The following is a 20867-nucleotide window of genomic DNA, read 5'->3' as shown; positions in this document are numbered from 1 at the left end:
GCCTCCCGGATTACAGAGGAAACATCCGGAAGTTCACTCACACCTCAAGCTCCTATGGGTGTCTGTCGCCTGCGGGCTAAAGTTTGTGACCGGTTACAGTCTGTGACCTCTCCCACTGAGCAGATTTTGGGGAAATATTAGATGAATGACTCTGCATTGCATGTTCACATAATTACTATAATTTAAAAAAGAATATTTAATTGATTCCTGGAATTTAAAGCTGAATGTTCAGGGTCATTACGTTCTATTATTTTGTGTGACATGATTCTTCAATGTCATTATAATGTGATGATCTGATGCTCAAGAAACATTTGTAATTATCAGTGTTGAAAACTGTTGAGCTGCTTCATATTTTTGTGGAAACTGGGATACCTAAAGTACCATTAAAATAGTGCTTGATTGACGTATATACATTCTCAGTATACATTGTTTATTGAGCACACATCAAATTGCGTCAAAGGAAAAATATTTATATTGGAAATGGAAATGTTTTGTTTTATTTTTAGTTTCATAGTTTTGTTTTGTTTTTTGTTTTGTTTATCGTTTTTTATTTCGTTTTTTTAAATCGTTTTTCGTTTTGTTTTTTGTTTTGTTTATAATTTTTCATTTTGTTTTTAGATTAGTTTAATTTTTGGTTTAGTTTCATTTTTCATTTTGTTTTCGTTTTGTTTAGTTTTGTTTATCATTTTTCATTTCGTTTTTTTAAATGTTTTTTGTTTTGTTTATCGTTTTTCGTTTTGTTTTTAGTTTAGTTAAATTTTTGGTTTAGTTTCATTTTTCATTTTGTTTTCGTTTTGTTTTTGTTTAGTTTTGTTTATCATTTTTCATTTAGTTTTTTGTTTTGTTTTTAGTTTCATGTTTAGTCTTGTTTTTTGTTTTGTTTATAGTTCTTCGTTACGTTTTTTGTATCGTTTTTCCATTTTGTTTATGATTATTGATTATTTTTGTTTATCCTTTTTTTTTTGTCTTTTTTATCATTTTTTGTTTAGTTTTTTTTTGTTTTGTTTTTAATTTTGTTTTTAGTTTAGTTTATTTTTTGGTTTAGTTTCATTTTTCATTTTGTCTTTAGTTTTGTTTTTGTTCAGTTTTGTTTATCGTGTTTTGTTTCCTTTTTTGTTTTGTTTGTAGTTTAGTTTAATTTTTGGTTTAGTTTTATTTAATTCTTTGTTTTGTTTTTCATTTTGTTTTAGCTTTGTTTTGTTTTTCATTTTTAGTTTAGTTTAATTTTTTGTTTTGTTTATCGTTCTTTGTTTAGTTGTTAATGTTTTCTTTTGTACTGTTTTTCATTTAGTTAAGTTTAGTTTTTGGGTAACTTTTAACTGTCTGGCCCTAGTTAAAAGTAATAATTAATCAGCAAATTGGCATATTATTATGATTTCTAATATATCACATGACACTAAAAACTGCATTAATTGTACTGAAAATTGAGCTTTAAATTGCAGAATTAACACTCAATAGGAAAGCAGTTACTAACCCAAAGACCTCCCGAATTACAGAGGAAACATTCGGAAGTTCACTTACACCTCGAGCTCCTATGTGTGTCTGTCACCTACGGGCTAAAGTTTGTTCCCCCAACCAGTTACAGTCGGCGACCTCTCCTACTGAGCAGATTCTGTAGAAAATAAAAGACAAATGATTCTGCGTCTCACGTTCACACTCACACGACTCTTATAAGCACATTCCTCAGGTAGAGAGTCTTGAAAACACACAAACGCAGTGTTTTAACAAGCCTGACAGCGCTGTCACTGGAGCTTTGTGGTTAAAGTGGTGATGTTTTTGTTGATCACAGGTGCTTAATCTGAAGGCTTTGCTCTTTTTTTTTTTTTTTTTCTCGCTGGCTGTAAGCTCTTAATAACAGGGCAGTGGTGTTGTGCTCTGATATTAGCGGGATGCAGTTTTGTCAGGTGGTGTGCGAGAAGAATTTTCAAGAGATGTCTTTCTGTGTTTGTTGAGCCTTTCCCATCCTAGGTTTTTCTCAGAGGGACTTTCCAAATGGGTTTTTCAGGCCCTTTTCTGCAATAAAACTGAAGGATGTTTGGTTCAGGAGGTCTGCATGGGATTCAAACATGTCCATTGCTGCTAAACTTGTAATGCAGTTTGATATGAGATTCTTAGAAAAGTCTCCTGATAAATTTCGCTTGTCTGTTGCGATTAAAAATCAAACCGGTTCACTTCAGCTGTGGTCCTAAATTTTTGATGTTCTTCACAGATGGTTATTTTATTTTATTTTATTTTATTTTATTTTATTTTATTTTATTTTATTTTATTTTATTTTATTTTATTTTATTTTATTTTATTTTATTTTTAAAATTTACTTTTTAAAATTTACTTTTTACTTTATTTTCTTTTACTTTAGTTTACTTTCATTCATTCATTTTCTTTCCGGCTTAGTCCCTTTATTAATCTGTGGTTGCCACAGCGAAATGAACCACTAATTTATCCAGCATGTGTTTTACACAGCGGATGCCCTAGCAGTTGCACCCTATCACTGGGAAACACTCATACACTTCCATTCACACATTCACTACGGACAATTTAGCTTTCCTAATTCACCTGTACCTCATGTCTTTGGACTTGTGGGGGAAACCGGAGCACCCAGAGGAAACCCACGCGAACACGGGGAGAACATGCAAACTCCACACAGAAATGCCAACTGACCCAGCCAGGGCTCAAACCAGTTCTTGCTGTGAGGCGAGAGCGCTAACCACTGCGCCACCATGCTGCACTTTTACTTTACTTTACTTTACTTTACTTTTTTACTTTTTACTTTACGTTTTACTTTATTTTACTTTATTTTATTATTTTATTTTATCTCATTTTATTTTATTTTTCATTTTACTTTAATTTACTTTATTTTATTTCTTTTTTAATTTTTTTATATAATTTCATTGTATTTTATAAAATATTATTTTATTTTAGAGACTTTTATTTGATAGAATTTTATAGTTTTATTTGATAGAAATGTGTTAATGTTATTTGATATTTAATATAATTATATTATATACTTTATATTTAATATTAGCAATACAATTTTATATTATTTGTATGTCTTTATGTATGATTAGTAGTAGTGTAAACTTTTACACTACTTTAACACTATTAAACTTTAATTCTATTTTGATTTCTTACACTTTTCCTTAACTTTTTACTCTTTACTTTACATTTTTTGTAGTAAAAAAGTACACACACACACACACACACACATATATATATATATATATATATATATATATATATATATATATATATATATATATATATATATATATATATATATATATATATATATATATATATATATATATATATATATATTTATATATATATATATATATATATATATTTATATATATATATATATTTATATATATATATATTTATATATATATTTATATATATTTATATATATATATAGATAGATAGATGCTAGAGGCCATGGTCTTTAGCCTCCTTGTTAGAGCAACCAGCTCCCATGTGGAAAATCGACAGTTCAATGTTCAATCCCAGTTCAGACTGGGTTGGGTGAGGTAAGACTGGTGGGTTACACTTGGGGGCTCGTCTGGGATGGGAGTGAGGTTTAAGGGGTGAGTATAACAGAGGCCATATAGCGAAGTGCTATGCAGGCAAACCTCACTCCTTTGACCTCAAAAGATGCTCTAGCATTAGATGCTAGAGGCCATGGTCTTAAGTCTCCTTGTTAGAGCAAACGACTCCCATGCAGAGAATCGGCGGTTCGATCCCAGTTCAGACCATGTTGGGTGCTGTAGGACCGGTGGGCCCCTGACTGTACTTATTATATTTGGACATGAAAATCTTTTGTTCTATTTTTTTATTATAATGAATAAAAAAGGAATATTTTATGTATTTTAGTCATGTTCAACCAAATTGTAAGACCTTCAAAACCAAAAACCGTTACATCTCCATTTTGAAGTGCAGACCTTTTTTCTAAATTGTATTTGATTCTAATAAAAAAAATGCATGAATAATTCATTCTTAAATAAATCTAAAACACCCAAAACACTTGAACGCTATTAAACTTCTAGTTATTAAGCACTTATATTTTTTTAAGAGCTCACATGTTCTTCTTCATATGTTTTTGTCAAGTGATGAGCATTGATACTAGTCATGAACTGATCAGCTAAAGATGAGTGTTATATCCACATCGACAGTGATCTCTGGAGCACGACGCCTGTTGTATTGAAATAATTCTGAAGCCTTACATTCTCAGTAAACGCTTCAGTGTGCAGCCTTCAGAAGTGCATTAACGGTCCAGCATGTCCATCTGTTGTGCATCTTGACCGGTTCCTTCATTATCCGCTGCTCTGATGTAGACATTGATATTGTGTGCCGCTCGGCCATTTCTGAATCATGATTACGCCTGTGGTTTAAATGAGAACTGACCGAGAGAAACAAGCCAGAATGATGATTTGAATGGATAATAGATTGTGTTTCAGACATACGTTTGAGGAGCGGATCAGAACCAGACCTCCAGAGCTCCAGGCGCTTGCTTCACATCCCCTCTTACGTCAGAAACACACACAGTTTCTGAAGAGTTTGACGCTCAGACATACACAGATATATTATAGATCTGACATATACAGTTGAGTTCAGATTTGATAGCCCCCCTGTATATTTTTTCCCCAATTTCTGTTTAACGGAGAGCAGATTTTTTTCAACACATTTCTAAACAAAATATTTTTATTACAAATTTTTAATAATGATTTACTTTATCTTTGCAATGATGTCAGTAAATAATATTTGACTAGATATTTTTCAAGATACTTGTATTTAGCTTAAAGTGACATTAGGTTAACTAGGCAGGTTAGGGTAATTAGACAAGTTATTGTATAATGATGGTTTTAAAAAAATTAAAACTGCTTTTATTCTAGCCGAGATAAAAGAAATAAGCCTTTCTCCAGAAGGAAAAATATTGTCAGACATACTGTATAAATTTCCTTGCTCTGTTAAACATTATTTGGGAAATATTTAAAAAAGAAAAAAAATTCTAATGGGGCTAATAATTCTGACTTCAACTGTATATGTATATGAATGAGTGTGCATGGATTATGCTGGATTAGTTAGCGGTTCATTCCGCGGTGGCGACCCCTGATGAATAAAGAGACTAAGCCGAAGGAAAATGAATGAATATATATATATATATATATATATATATATATATATATATATATATATATATATATATATATATATACTGTATATATATTATGTTTGTACCTTGTACATGTATCACGTATACATAGTTAATATAAATAACAAACATATATTATGTTAAAACAAACATTTATTTTGGACGTGATTGATCATGATTAATGACTAATTATAATATGAGGATTTGCTGCTTTTTAAATTGTCATATTGTTTGTGAAAACCAGTACAGTTACATTCAAAACAATAGGACATATTAAAAGAAAACGATATATAACAAATTAATTAATACCAGTAATAATTGCTGATATTTTGTAAATACTATTTAATTTTATACTAAACTACTTAAGTTGGGTTTTCTTTCATTAAAAAATCCTAAAAGTTCAAATGGATCAGTTTCCACAGAACTATGGTGCAGGACAAAATCTTTTAAAATTTGATCATTATAAGAATCATTATTGCTGATTTTTTTACCAGTAATAATTGATAATAATAGAACAAAATCTGCATAATGTAAAGATTTGTGAAGGATCATGTGACACTGAGAAGCAATGATGCAAAAAATTCTACTTCGTTGCAAAAATACATTCTTAAACTACATTTAATATGAAAACAGCTATTTTAAATTGCAATATTACTTTACAATTTAAACATAACAAAATCGTACTGATCCAAACTTTTGACCGTTCGAGGAAATACACTAATAATATTGACTCTCTATGTTGGTTTATCAGTATAGTTATTAGCTTTGGTCTTTTGTTTAGCTGTTTATCCAGATGACCTGCTGTTTTTGCTTGTTTTCTATGAGGCTGACCTGTGCACAGTTATGAACTGATTACGAGCTCATAAAAATGTTCTAGGTTTTCTTTAATATGGAAAGCATGTGTAGTGGTGGCGAGGTGAACGCTGAGGCTGTTTCTTATGATGTCTGTTGTGTTTTTTTCCAGGTTCCCTCTTTACCCCAGAGGAGAGCGCTTCCAGTTTGAATATGGCGTCTATTTGCTCAACAAGAACATCGCCCAGGTAAGAGTCTCACGGTCAAAGTCAAGGGTAGATGTTAAAGCAAGTTTTTGACACAGTTATATTGTAGCCTTAGTACAGTAAATCAGTGTTTTGTAACTGGTAATGTACCTGATTTTTTAAAAACTTGCCACTGTAAATCCTTTGCTCAAGCAACCTAACTTAGATCCATCTGTTTTAGCCAATTATAGACCCGTTTCAAATCTGTCTTTCATCACAAAGATCTTAGAAAAAGTAGTATTGCAGCAGCTGCAAAGATTTTTCAGATGATCACAAAATCTTTGAGGTTTTTCACTCAGGTTTCAAAAAGGATCATTCAACCGAGACTGCACTTATAAAGGTTTTAAATGAAATTTTACTTACTGGTGATGCTGGGGACTGTGCTGTGTGGTGCTTTTTCATTGCTGCGTTTGACACAGTAGACCATGCCATCTTGTTGGCCCGCTTAGAGCATGGGGATAAAAGGAAGTGCCCTGGATTGGTTTAAATCCTATCTGACCAATCGCAGTTTTAAAGTCACTATTGGAGAACATTCATCTGTGGCAGCACATTTGTTATGTGGTGTTCATGGTTATATTTTTCTTTGTTGTGATGTGTATTATGTAGCACATTGGTCAGCCTCTGGTTGTGTTTAATAGTGCTATATAAATAAAATTGACATTGACATTAAAACAGAAAAACTTGACTACTACTTTTTAATTTAATTTTTATTTATTTCTTTTATTTATTTCTTTTTATATTTATTTTGTTTAATTTCATTAAATTTTTACTTTATTTTATTTATTTATATTATATTTAATTTTATTATTTTTATATTTATTTATTTTTATTTAATTTAAATTTATTTAGTTTTAATTAATTTATTTTATTTTCTATATATTTTTTATATATAAATAACTAGACCAGGAGTTTTTATCAGGGATATCCCAATGTACAAAATGTATATCTGTGTGTATATATATTATAATGCATTAACTTTGCATTCCTTGGTCCAACCAAGGACGAGCAGTCCAGAGTCCAGAGACCATAGCCATATATACATGTCCTTAATTAAACAGTTTTTCCAGGCAGCATTTAGTCAATTGAAAGTTATGTTAAAAAATTTTTTAAAACATTAAATAAATATAATTACTCACATATTCAGACCACCTACTGATGTTTAATATTTAAACATCATATTTAATGCTACCATTTATTTTATTTTTCAATATTTAATATGTGCATATTAAATGTTGTGTGCAAAACTTTATGCTTACAGTATATAAGCTTTGCGATGTAAATTCTTTGAGGTAAAAAATATAGTTTTCTGTTTTGATGAATTGAATGCATCATTGGTAATATGATTATGGTAAATAATATCTGTGGAAACTTTGTTCATTATGAACTATTAACCTCTAGACTTGATGTTGTTTTGATTCTACTTTCCAAATGCTGGTTGGAAAACACAATTAAATAGAAGAATTATAAATCTATCAGCCTCGAAAAACATTGTTTTTTTTTGTCCTTAAAGGGACAGTTCACCACCCCCCACCCCCTCCCCAAAAAATAATTCTATCATCATTTTCCCACCTTTTGCTTGTCTCAAACTTTGAGTTTCTTTCTTCTGTTGAATGCAAAAGAAGATATTTAGAAAAATGTTGGTAACCATTGACCTACATAGTATTTGCTTTTCCTACTTTGGAATCACTAGCTACAGGTTTCTAGCTATCTTTTTTTGTGTTCAACAGAAGAAAGAAACTCATAAATGTTTGGAACTACTTGAGGGAGAGTAAATAATGAGTCAATTTTCGTTTTTGGGGGGCATGAATCACTGGGAATGAAAAAATTGTAAAATAAATGTGGTTTTGCTCTCAAAAGTTGTCTAGAAGTGATGTTTACGTCATGACTTTCACGAGCCACCACTCAAATCCAATTTCAATTTTAATCCTTGCTCTGAATTATACAGCTCGTAGTTAATCAGTTTGAGTGTGAGATTAACACTCCTCCAAGACTCTGAGAGAGAAATCCAAACCTCCTGCACTCCAGCTGTTGCCCAAACTGAAGAAAAACTGCAGAAAGAACAGAGAGGTCGAGCGGATCGGTCCGTCTTTGACCCACACAAGCCGCATACAGTAGATGTTGCTAGAACGTAAGCGTAGCTGTGCGTGGTATGGAGCGATATGTAAACCCAGCCAACTCTGAGGGGAAAACGTATATATCTGTCATGTTTGATCTATGCCTCCATTTGTAGCCTGACTGCGAGATGCCCTCCACAGCATGTTCTTCATACTGCCTGTCGCCCACCATTTGCATTCCACATCCCCTTAATCAAAAGCAATGTAATGCTTTGCACCTTTGCCAGAAATCTTCATTAACCCTGTCAGTGTTTCTCTGTAGGGCAGGCTAATTGAGCCTATCTCGAAATGCTGACCGCCAATTCGAGCACTTTTTATGCTCATCGTTTGTGAAGCCAGAGTCAAGGCGATCCATATGAGCTCAGCGAAGTCAACATTTTGAAGCTTTCCAGTTGGGGAACTCTACCAAATGGGCTTTTTAATGTTAGCTAATGTGGTGAAACAGATGAGCTGTAATGCACTGCGTTTCTCGGGGCTCTTTCCTAGGCCCGCATTGATTCTGTACACATAGAAATCTGCAGGTTTCTGTTGTTTGTTTGTTTTTATTCCATCATTGAGTCTATTTATTTACTTATGGAAATGTGTGTAAATATTTCTTCAGTTTTATAATAATTTCAGTAATATTATGTGAATGTTTATAGAATTTATTTACAGTAGCGTTTGCAAAGAAATATTTCCTGTCTTTTAATAGATACATTATTTAACTTTAGACTTCCTTTCTTTTCTAAGTGGATCTGATTGGATTTGCATTGTAAACATTAAAAACAAGTTAAAAAGTAGATATTTTTATTTCATGTGTAGACATTTTAGTTTCTAAACTATGAGTCTCCAGTTAACGATTTGCTGATACAGTCAAAAGATCCATATAGAATGATTCCCCAGTTAATGATTCTCTGATTCAATTAATGCAGTCAGATCACGTACAGTTAGCTATTCATCGATTCGAAAGAACTATACAGAATGATTTTCCAGTTAATGATTCACTGACTCACTTGAAACAGTCAGATTGCATCTGCAGTTAACAATTCATTGATTCAAAAGCTCCATACAGAATGATCCCCCAGTTAATGATTCACTGATTTAATTGATAAGTCCAGAGTGAGTCTGAAGTTGGACCATTCATTGATTCAAAACATCCATTCAGAATGATTCTCAAATTACCAGTTCAATGATTCAGTTGATAAGGTCAGATTGCGTCTGCAGTAACTCACTGATTCAAAAGATCCATACAGAATAGGTGCATCCCAAATTGCATACTTATGCACTATTCTACGCCATTTTGTTGTATAAATAGTGTAAGTAGTACGTTCACACTGAAAACTAAAAAATAATTTGTGCACTTTAATTACCTGGATGATGCACTCGTTCAACCGGTAAAATGAAGTGTGGAATGATGGACATTTCACGCACTCAATGACCACAGCTTTGCTCAAGTAGCGGAAGGGGCGGAGCTTTCGGGCGCACATGTTGGATAACTTTATTTTGGATTGTGAAAGCAAAATTCTCCTACGAGAGTGATTATAGCGCCTCCTGGTAGTGAATGCGGTTATACGCATGGCAGGTATTATTTGATAGTTTGGTCATTCATTTCACTAATTTGACAATTGACAAATGTATCAGGCAAACGGTTTGAATTTCCGCTTAGTAAAAAAAACATTAGTGTTCCATTTGGAATGACACTACGTACATATACTATGCTGTTAAGTGTGTAAGTGCATGAGTGCATAGTGTATAGTGCCATTTGGGGCGCAGCTAATGATTCTCCAGTTAATGATTCACTAATTCAATTGATAAGGCCAAAGTGAGTCTGCAGTTGACCATTGATTCTAAACATCCATTCAGAATGATTCTCAAGTTACTGATTCAATTAATACAGTCAGATCATGTCTGCAATTAACTATTTATTGATTCAAAAGCTCATACAGAATGATTCCTCAGTTAATGATTCACTGATTGAATTAATAGTCAGATCGTGTCTGCAGTTAACCATTCATTGATTCAAAAGGTCTATACAGGATGATTCCCCAGTTTATGATTCACTGAATTAATTGATAAGGCCAGAGCGAGTCTTGACCATTCATTGATTTAAAACATCCATTCAGAATAATTCTCAAGTTACTGATTCAATTAATACAGTCAGATCATGTCTGCAGTTAACTGTTTATTGATTCAAAAGCTCATACAGAATGATTCCTCACTTAATGATTCACTGATTCAATTGATAGTCAGATTGTGTCTTCAGTTAAATATTCATTGATTCAAAAAATCCATACAGAAAGATTTCCCAGTTAATGATCCATTGATTCAGTTGATAAGGCCAGAGAGAGTCTTGACCGTTTATTGATTTATAACATGCATTCAGAATGATTCTTAAGTTACTGATTCAATTGATACAGTCAGATCATGTCTGCAGTTAACTATTCATCAATTTGAAAGATCCATACAGAATGATTCTCCAGTTAATGATTCACTGAATCAATTGATAAGGGCACAGTGACTCTGCACTTAACTGCTTGCTGATTCAAATAAGCATTGATTTGTTAACTGCTTGCAAAATACAAAAAACATAATCAGTATGTACATTTTACTTTTAATAAAAGGACTTTATACATTTCCTGCAGGGATATCTGTACTTTTACTGAAGTCTAGCATCACTGACCCCTATATATAATAAAATCGGCTTTTTTCTACCTAACATGATTGGATGAATAACTAGCAAACGAGATTCTGTTTGTTTTTATTTTTCAGCTTTTTTTAATGCGTTCCGTTGGTTCGCCATAGCCGCAGTGGCTCTGTATGTCCGGCTGCTGAAACTAAGCAGAGATCGGGTTTCACAGGCGCTCTTGTTCTGGAATGGAGGAGATTAAGCGTCTATCTTTTATTAAATTGTGTGTGTTTGAAAGCGATCCAAGCAGGCAGGAGGGAGAGCAAAAGGGGGTGTTTGAGTTTGCTTTGAAGCAGCGCTGACTGGATGTTGTTTTTATTTAGTCCTCGTGTCATGAGAGGAAGGCAGAAGAATGTCATGTGGCCGGCGGGGTTTTGACCACGCAATTTTAGTTGTGATGGATGAGTTGTTGGTTTCTTAATGTTGCAGATATATGGATGAGTCGGAGTGGTCATTAGGTCATCTGTTTGTTTTATTTTTATTTTTACTTTAATGTTTGGTGACCGCTGATGGATTAATTTTTTTTTAAGTATTTTGGCATGCTGTGAGACTGTCAGCATGCTTTAGATTTTTCAGAGACGTTTAGTTTCAATATCCATCATTTTTAAAGCTCCATTCCTGGTGCTATTAAAGCTGGGCTTTATTACATTTGCACCAATATTAACTGCTTATTTTAAGGAAAGTTTTGCACATTTTATTTATTTATTTTTTATATTTATTTAGTATTATTTGTACTAATGACATTTTGTGAATTAAGAAAAAAATATTGCTTTTAAAGATTCAATTTGAATGACATAAATGCATCTTGCACAACAAATTTTCATAAAAAGATGCGCATGGAGGTGGAATAACACATAAACCTCACATGAAATCGTTTGCAATTATTTTATTCCTTTAAGAGAGCAACGAGAGGAAAATTCACCAAAAAAAGTTAATTACTTCATATGGTTTAAAACCTTTATGACTCTTAAATTCTGTCAACACAAAAGAAGATATTTTGAAGGAGGGCTGCACGATTAATCGAAAAAAGATCGCAATCTCGATTCAACCTCACTATCTTACACACACACAATCTTATTTCAGCTTTTCTACGATTTTGCCAATTATAATTCCAAGGTCAAGAAAGAAGCACATAAAGGCGGTCGCACAAGTCTTCACATTGGTTTATATACGTTGCTCAGCAACATGGACACCTTCAAATGGTGTTAAAAGTGTCACATACATATTTACAAGGCATAATTAATCCAAAAATATCATTTCTGTCTTATTGTAATAATGTATTCATGGCCTCAAAATCACACGTGAGCTGACACACTGTGTGTTTACTTCCGAGAGGACGCATGTGTGTTCCCGGAACGTCTACTTTAGTAAACAGAACATGCATAGGCTGTGAATAACATAAAATAAAGTTGTAATAACGTCCAGATTATGACACAAAGCGATCATTTGAGAGTGGCGTGGGAAGTATGGTTTGCATGTATGTCTTTGTTTTTTTTTTGTGAGGCAGCCATGAGCCGCATCCTGCAGTGAAAGTGCACATCATTTAATTGATCATATCGCATTTTATAGTTATGATTTCTACAAGCATTTGAAATGTTTTTTTTCTTTCAAAGCGAACACAAAGTGTTGTACATAAAACCAAATGTTTACTGCGTCAGTATAACTACTCTAACTTATATAACCTTGAATATAATGCAAGAGGGAATCTGATAATGACAGTTGTCTCATTTTACCAGTGAAAGAAATGATCTAATAATAGTTGTATTGTGATGTCATCACTTTACTGTGAATTATCCAGCACATATTTAAAGACTGTTCAAGTCCATCATAGGCCTGATGTTATTATTGTTGTTTTATTATATGTTTGAGAAATAACAATAATAATAGCTGACTCGTAACTCATAACTTTTATTTTATCTACAGAATCGTAAGAAAATCGTGATCTTGATTTTAAGCAAAAAAAAAAGTGGTTCTCATTTTAGCCAGAATCGTGCAGCTCTATTTTGAAGACTGTTGGTTGCTGGCTCCCAATGACTTGTATAGTTGGAAAAAAAATTACTATGGAAGTCAGTGGGTGCCAGTAACCAACATTCTTCAAAATAACTTATTTTGTGCTGAACAGAAGAAAGAAGAAAATCTAAAAGATTTTGAACAAGCGAAGGAGGAGTAAATGATGGCAGAATTTTTGGTCACACTTTACAATAAGGTTCATTAGTTAATGTTAATTAATGCATTTACTAACATGAACAAACAATGAACAAAACATTTACTACAGTATTTGTTCATTGTTAGTTGTTGTTAACTCACGGTGCATTAGCTAATGTTAACAAGCATGGACTTGGATGTTAATAATGCATTAGTAAATGTTCAATTATGGTTAATAAATGCTGTATAAGTGTTGTTGATGATTAGTTCATGTTAGTAAATGCATTAACTAATGACCCTTATTGTGAAGTGTTACCGAATTTTTATTTTTGGGTGAGCTATCCCTTTAAGAATTATTTTTGATCAAAAAATTGTTATGCTTCGCTATGTTTATCAAAAAGTGGCGAGGTGCCGCAATGGGTAGCGCAGTCGCCTCACAGCAAGAAGGTGGCTGGTTCGAGCCTCGGCTGGGTCAATTGGCATTTCTGTGTGGAGTTTGCATGTTCTCCCCATGTTGGCGTGGGTTTCCTCTGGGTGCTCCGGTTTCCCCCACAGTCCAAAGACATGCGCTATAGGTGAATTGGGTAAGCTAAATTGTTCGCAGTGTATGTGTGTGAATGAGAGTGTATGGGTGTTTCTTAGTACTGGGTTGCAGCTGGAAGGGAATCCGCTGTGTAAAACATATGCTGGATAAATTGGTAGTTCATTCCGCTGTGGCTTGCCCTGAAAAATAAAGGGTCTAAGCCAAAGGAAAATGAATGAATGAATGAATGAATGAATGAATGAATGAATGAATGAACAGCAGAACAAGCCTACTTTAGCAGTGCACTGATTTTGCTGTGCTTTGAAATATAATATTTAAATAAGTTTGTAAGCAATAAAAGCCTATTGTACAAAGCACTGATGTTCTGTAGTTTCAGAATATAACATATTAACATTTTAATGTAGAAAAAGCCAACGTGGGTGTCTTAAGGAGCCAAAATACAACATGGGCTGCAACACAAGTCATATCTCTCCAGCCCCTCATTTGGGATGCTTTTCATGACCTGGCTCCCATAACAAACTAATAGAATAGCCCTGCAGTAGGATATAGCATTTATTTCGGTGTAAATATGTTCTTAGAAAACGTCTTACTGCCGTCTCATGACCCTACACTAGGCCTACATAATTATAAGGGCTCCCTTAGACTTGTTGTTCCAACAACCCTCAGACAAGCCGACCATGAAATTACTCTTAAAACCCAACCGTACGTGACTTATTTTAACATTTCAAAGTGAGGATAATGCCAAAAGGTAGTTTCCTAGTGTCATATTTGCGCGGTTTCTATAGCATTATAGAGCACATTTGCCAATACGCTCTTCAAACTCTTTTAATTTTCAACTTTGGCTCCTGTAATTCCTTTTGGCTTCAATGAAAGCACAAGAAAGACTAGCTAAACACACCGTAAGGAAGAACACAAGTCCGTTTGTGTTAAATAACAAGAGTATTTAATCCATTACGCCGCTGCCGAGACTTCCCTCCACTGTCACAACAACATCTGGAATGCTGTGAATTTGCCTTTTAATGCTCATTATGTTTTACATTTTGCTCTTTCTGGCAGCACAACAAACACTCTCGCGCTGCTGTTGTTTAATATCTTTCAGATGGACCGTCCAGAACGTTGGTTTGATTTGGACACAGCATCACCGGGGTCAAAGTGTGTGTGAAATCCTTCCCAATCTTTCCAAACATTAGACTTTTTTTAACATGACTCTCTCTCTGTGTGACTTTCTAAGCGTTTCATCTTCCCCTAGAGGGCAGAAGTACTGAAGCTGTGTCAGTCCAGACTCAGAGGACGGATTAGCTGTATAAAGACGCTGCATAAGCGCAACGTTGATAGAAATATTACAATTAGCAGTTCAGTTGCCAGGCTATCTTATTTGGCGAGGAGCTGAGCAGGAAGGGCTGTGCTGGGATTTAAGATTATTAGGGATTTTGGAGTGTGTGTCCTGTTCTCTGCAAAGCCTGGAGAGCTGGCAGTATTAGTGCTGTTGGGTGACCGGATTTACATATCTTTCTAATGCTAATACACATATTTGGTGCACTGGCGATTGTACATTTGATAAGGAGGCATTGGTTGCACTTATTCGTTCAAGGATTTGATGGGGAATCTGTGTGTCTGGTTGAGAACCAAGCAGTGATGTTGCAGTCATGTTTTTTTAGTACATGTACAGTATATTGCTCTTTTTTTTAGTATGTACAGTACAAAATAAATGTTTTCAGGCATGTTTGCATTCATTTTTAGACAACACAATAGCAGTGTTTTAATTTGAGAAGAGTTATAGCTGTGATTTTTCAATGACAAACATTGTTTTTTTTTTCTAAAAATAAAAATAGGTTCTAAATGAATGTTTTATTTGAAACTTGGAAATGTTTTTAGACCTTTATATGATAAAGAAAAAGTCAGAATTTGAAGTCAGAATTATTAGCCTTCCACCCCCTTATATTTTTTCCTCAATTTTTGTTTAACGGATATACTGTAAGATTTTTAACACATTTCTAAATAAAATAGTTTTAATAACTAGTTTGTAATAACTTATTTATTTGCCATGATGACAGTACATAATATTTTACTAGATATTTTTAAAGATACAAATTTTCAGCTTAAAGTGTTTAATTTAAAGACTTAACTAGGTTAATTAGGCAAGTTGGGTAATTAGGCAAATTATTGTATAATGATGGTTTGTTCTTTAGACAATCGAAAAAATATATAGCTTAAGTGGAGTAATAATGTTGACCTTAAAATGGCTTTTAAAAAATTAAAACTGCATTTATTCTAGCCAAAATAAAACAAAAAAGACCAGAAGAAAAAATATTGGAGGAAATACTGTGAAAATTCCCTTGCTCTGTTAAACATCATTTGGGAAATATTTTAAAAAGAACAAAATTCACAGGAGGGCGAATAATTTTAGATTTTTGACTTCAACTGTATATAGTAATTGAGGATTTTTCAACAACTGAAAGCCGTTTTTCAACATTGTTAATTTTGCCAATGAAAATAAAGATGAATTTTTTTGTTTTTCTATGGCTTGAAGTACAGTGCATCCGGAAAATATTCATAGCGGTTCATTTTATCACATTTTTTATGTTACAGCCTTATTCCAAAATGATTTAAATTCATTTATTTCCTCAAAATTCTACACGCAATACCCCATAATGACAATGTCAAAAAAGATTTTTTTGAAATTGTTGCAAATTTATTAAAAATAAAAAAGCTGAAAATCACATGTACATAAGTATTCACAGCCTTTGCTCAATACTTTGTTGATGCACCTTTGGTAGCAATTACAGCCTCAAGTCTCTTTGAATATGACGCCATAAGCTTGGCACACCTGTCTTTGGGAATTTTTGTCCATTCCTCTTTGCAGTATCTCTCAAGCTCTATCAGGTTGGATGGGAAGCGATGGCCATTTTCAGATCTCTCCAGAGATGTTCAATAGGATTTAGGTGTGGGCTCTGGCTGGGCCGCTCAAGGACATTCACTGAGTTGTTGTGAAGCCACTCCGTTGATATTTTGGTGGTGTGCTTTGGGTCATTGTCCTGCTGGAAGATGAACAGTCACCCCAGTCTGAGGTCAAGAGTACTCTGAAGCAGGTTTTCATTCAGGATGTCTCTGTACATTGCTGCATTCATCTTTCCCTCTATCCTGACTAGTCTTCCAGTTCCTGCTGCTGAAAAACATCCCCACAGCATGATGCTGCCACCACCATGCTTTACTGTAGGGATGGTACTAGGTTGGTGATGAGTGGTGTCTGGTTTTCTCTAAACGTAATGCCTGGCATTCACTCCAAAGAGTTCAATTTTAGTCTCATCAGACCAGAGAATTTAGTTTCTTATGGTCTGAGAGTCCTTCAGATGCCTTTTGGCAAATTCCAGGCAGAGAGTGTCTCCCGTCTGGCCACTCTACCATACAGGCTTGATTGGTGGATTGCTGGACAGATAGTTGTCCTTCTGTAAGGTTCTCTTCTCTCCACAGAAGAATGCTGAAGCTCAGACAGAGTGACCATCGGGATATTGATCACCTCCCTGACTAAGGCATGCAGTGAGGTCATCATTATTATCTGTTTTTATTGATATTTTTAGTTTAGTGAGATGGAATCAGTTTTAAGTTGTTGACAATGTTTATGATGTTGACCAATTTCAGCTCTATTTTAGTTATAATTCGTTATTATCTGTTTTTATTGATATTTTTAGTTACATTTATTTATTTTCTTTATTGATTATTGTTTTAAAAATAATTTCAAGGATTATATTTTGTGGCATACTGCTTCTAAATAATAAGATACATTTCCATTTGACTGCATTCATGTGATGTAATTAGTTGAAATTATACATTATGTATTTTTGATTCCTGACACAAACTGAGCTAAAATTATGAATACCTAGATTATTGAAAATAAAATCTTCTTAAATGCTTCTTTCCAAACCTCTGAATACAGCACATGTGATTGTATCATACATAAAAAAGGTATTTTTGTTCCCCAAAGTTTTACAGGTGTAGCTTTAAAGAGGCAAGAGATGCTTGGTTGCAATTAGTGTCTCCAAAATGACTTCTCATGGATGGAAAGCACATTACCTTTAGTTTAGAGAGCTGATATTCATACAAACACTCAGACGCTCATTTTCATTTGCTGTAGTAAAAGGCCACTGGTTCCTGAATGAGAAGTTAACTACTACTATTGCATACCTGACCCCCTATGTGAGTGTTTTTTTATTTTTTCCCCAAATGCAAGAGTTAGCAAGGCCACAACGGCGCTTTGTGAAGGGAATCACCTCCATATGATTAATCACTCAAGCTAAGTGGCTTTATTTGTGTATATTAAGCAGGAATTTCCATATGTCACATTCAACATTTACCTCCATCAGACTGTGTGCTTAACCTCCGAGTGTGAGTCGGGAATGACTTTTCTTTAGATGTGGCAGAAATTCCCCATATGTGTTCATACGGCTTGTTTTTTTTTTTCCTTTTGACTTTTAATTCCTTTTTCGTATGTTCTCTTCATTCACGTTTCTTCCAGCTCTCGACTCGCAGATTTCTCCATGACTGCGCTTTTATCGCATTTGATTTACTTTAGTCTGTGAAAGGAAGATCAACACAGTGTTGAATGTGATCAAGGGTTGCTAAACTCGAGATGAATCCAAACACATGGAGAGTTCGGGAATAAGGCATCCTTTTAGCTACATTTTTAAAATGAAGATCTTGAAAAATGTACTCAAGCCTTGCTTTGTGTATATACCTACAGTAGGTGTTTATGCATTGTAAGTTGTTTTAGGTCTAATTTTGCGCAATTTAATCAGGTTTTAAAATTTTGATCACATAAATAATTTAAAATGATGACGTGAAATACAGCTAAACATTTTCAGAGATCAAAATCAGAAAGAGCTTTATTGCCAGGTATGTTTACACACATACAAGACATTTGTTTTCATGACAGAAGTATACAGTGTAACAAAATGACAGTGACAGGACAAAAACACAGATAACAAAAGAGTTTAAAAAAATTGTAAATATAGAATACAAAATATAGAAATTGACAAATTTATATGCTGGTATATTACTATATTCATTAGTGTATGTATATCTTAAGTACATACAAATTATACAGCGGAGGAAATAAGTATTGAACATGTAATGTTTTTTCCTTGGAGTAATATTTTTAAACAAGCTGTTAACATGGAATTGAACCAGATTTTGGTAAAAACCCAAGCAATACAAACATATAAAACAAAACGAACAAATCTGAAAAATGTGTTATGTGTAATAACAATGTAATGACACAAGGAGAAAGTGCTGAACTACTGAAACGTTTTTAATACTTTATATAAAAGGCTTTTTTGGTGATGTGGAGACTGAAGGGACATGAATTTGACTCTGTGTAAAAATCTTTATTTTGCATTTTCTATTGGATTCAAGTCAGGTGATTGGCTGGGCCATTCTACAGGTTGATTTTTATTTTATTTTTTTCCTCGGCTGTGTTTTGAATCATTGTCTTGCTAAAATTTCAACCCTTGTTTCATCTTTATCATCCTACTAAGGGGCGAGAGTTGCTGAAGTACTACTGTGAGATTTCAGCTGCTGTCTGGGCGTTCACTGCCTTTCTACACCTCCCTTTCTTCATGTGTTCAATACTTTTTCCCTGTGCCATTTCATTATATTACACATAACTTCATTTGTAGACTAATTAGATTTGTTTTCTTTGCATATATGGATTTCTTTGGTTGCTATCAATGAACAGTGAAAATCAACAGCACCTTTAGAAATATGTTTTCTGAGAAAAAATGATGACATGTTCAATACTTATTTTCCCTGCTGTATTATGAATTTTAAAACCTAGCTAAATATAATTATTTTCATAAGTGTAATCTTTATTTTTGCATACTTTCCTATAAAACACACAAAAATTCACATAATAGGGTGAAAAATTCTCTTTTCTCTTATGAAAATGATATGTTGATAATAAATGATATGTTGAAAATGATAAATGATAATATATTTGATTGAAATGATTAGAACTTTTATAACAAATTGTGATGTTTACACACATGCTGTGATATACATCATTAGTAGACAACTTCAATAACCTTATATAAGTATAAAAGCTGTTTTGTTTTCTAATGTAACAGTCCACAGGGCCAAAAGTGATCATAGAAACGCCCACGTCTCCATTCCTAAATCCGCTATATCCATTGAAGGCGCCTTATTGAGTCAAAAAAGGCTGACTGCTCATATTCACTTATTTACTCTCCCACCTTTTAATTAACATCAGACGGGTAAATAAAAGTGGGAGTTGACAAGTGTGAAAGAGAACTCCCAAGAGAATGGCGCATTTAGCACAAGCTATTCCCGGGCTATCCTAGAATCCTTCCTCATCGTCCAGCAGACCTGCCTGCGGTGAGTGATTCAGTCCATCGCGGTCAGCTGGACCCTCCAGAAAAAGCCGCCGTATTGCGTATGCGCCGTTGCTCTCACAATGAGAGCCCTTCTCCTGTCGCGCCTCCATAAAAAGCCTCATCTTCACAAACCGGGCTCAGTGAGTCCATCCAAACCAGCGCTAAGACATGTTTGTTTGCGTAGCCATGAACCCTGGTCCTCCTAGCTTCACTGCCAAGCCAACATCACTAGGGACGAGAGAAGACCTGGAACTGATCAACTCTAACCAGCTCTCCTTCTCTTCCAAGCCAAACGGCATCCGCTTTCCATTTGAAGGAAGTTTGCTTTGGTAACTTGCGTAATGAATCTCGTTTTCTGTCTTTTAACCTTATGAACGTTCACTTGCTGCACTGGTAGTTTTCATTTTCCTATAGAGGAAATCTGAATTCTAGTAAACATGTGTTGGTTATTACTGTTCTAAAAGCCACGCTGTATGTGCAGCAGTCGCCTGTGTTATTTAAAAAATGTGGGTTATATTTGAACACATTCAAGTGTAAAGGTTTTATTTAGCCCTATTACTAGTCATCCTCTTCCTATTTCGAACCCAAAAGACTTCATCATCCTTCTTCAGCACACAAATTTAACGCATCTGAGAGATTTGTTCCTTTATTGAAAGTCTGTTTACACTAAACCGACTCTCGAGCATTTAACGGCAGTTGTGCTGTTCTCGCATCTCAGTCAAGCATGTTAGAGCATCTGTAAGGACATTTCAAGGGGTAGATCACACAGAAATCAAAACTCTGCCAGACATTTCTCTGAGTTGATAACAACTGTTGGTTGCAATTGA

The 20867-nt window shown here is 34.0% G+C and overlaps 1 protein-coding gene across 1 annotated transcript in view; it reads left to right on the top strand.

The window, feature by feature from the left end:
* uvrag (UV radiation resistance associated gene) overlaps window positions 1-20867 on the top strand; it is a 242107-nt gene that overhangs the window by 155803 nt on the left and 65437 nt on the right. The window contains exon 13 of the mRNA XM_056466831.1: window positions 6114-6189. Within this exon, the coding sequence (XP_056322806.1) occupies window positions 6114-6189 (76 nt within the window). The remainder of the gene's footprint in view (window positions 1-6113; window positions 6190-20867) is intronic.

The sequence above is a fragment of the Danio aesculapii genome, chromosome 10 (genome assembly GCF_903798145.1).
Source record: "Danio aesculapii chromosome 10, fDanAes4.1, whole genome shotgun sequence".
In the NCBI taxonomy this organism is placed as follows: domain Eukaryota; kingdom Metazoa; phylum Chordata; class Actinopteri; order Cypriniformes; family Danionidae; genus Danio; species Danio aesculapii.
This window is presented reverse-complemented; position numbering and strand designations above follow the sequence as displayed.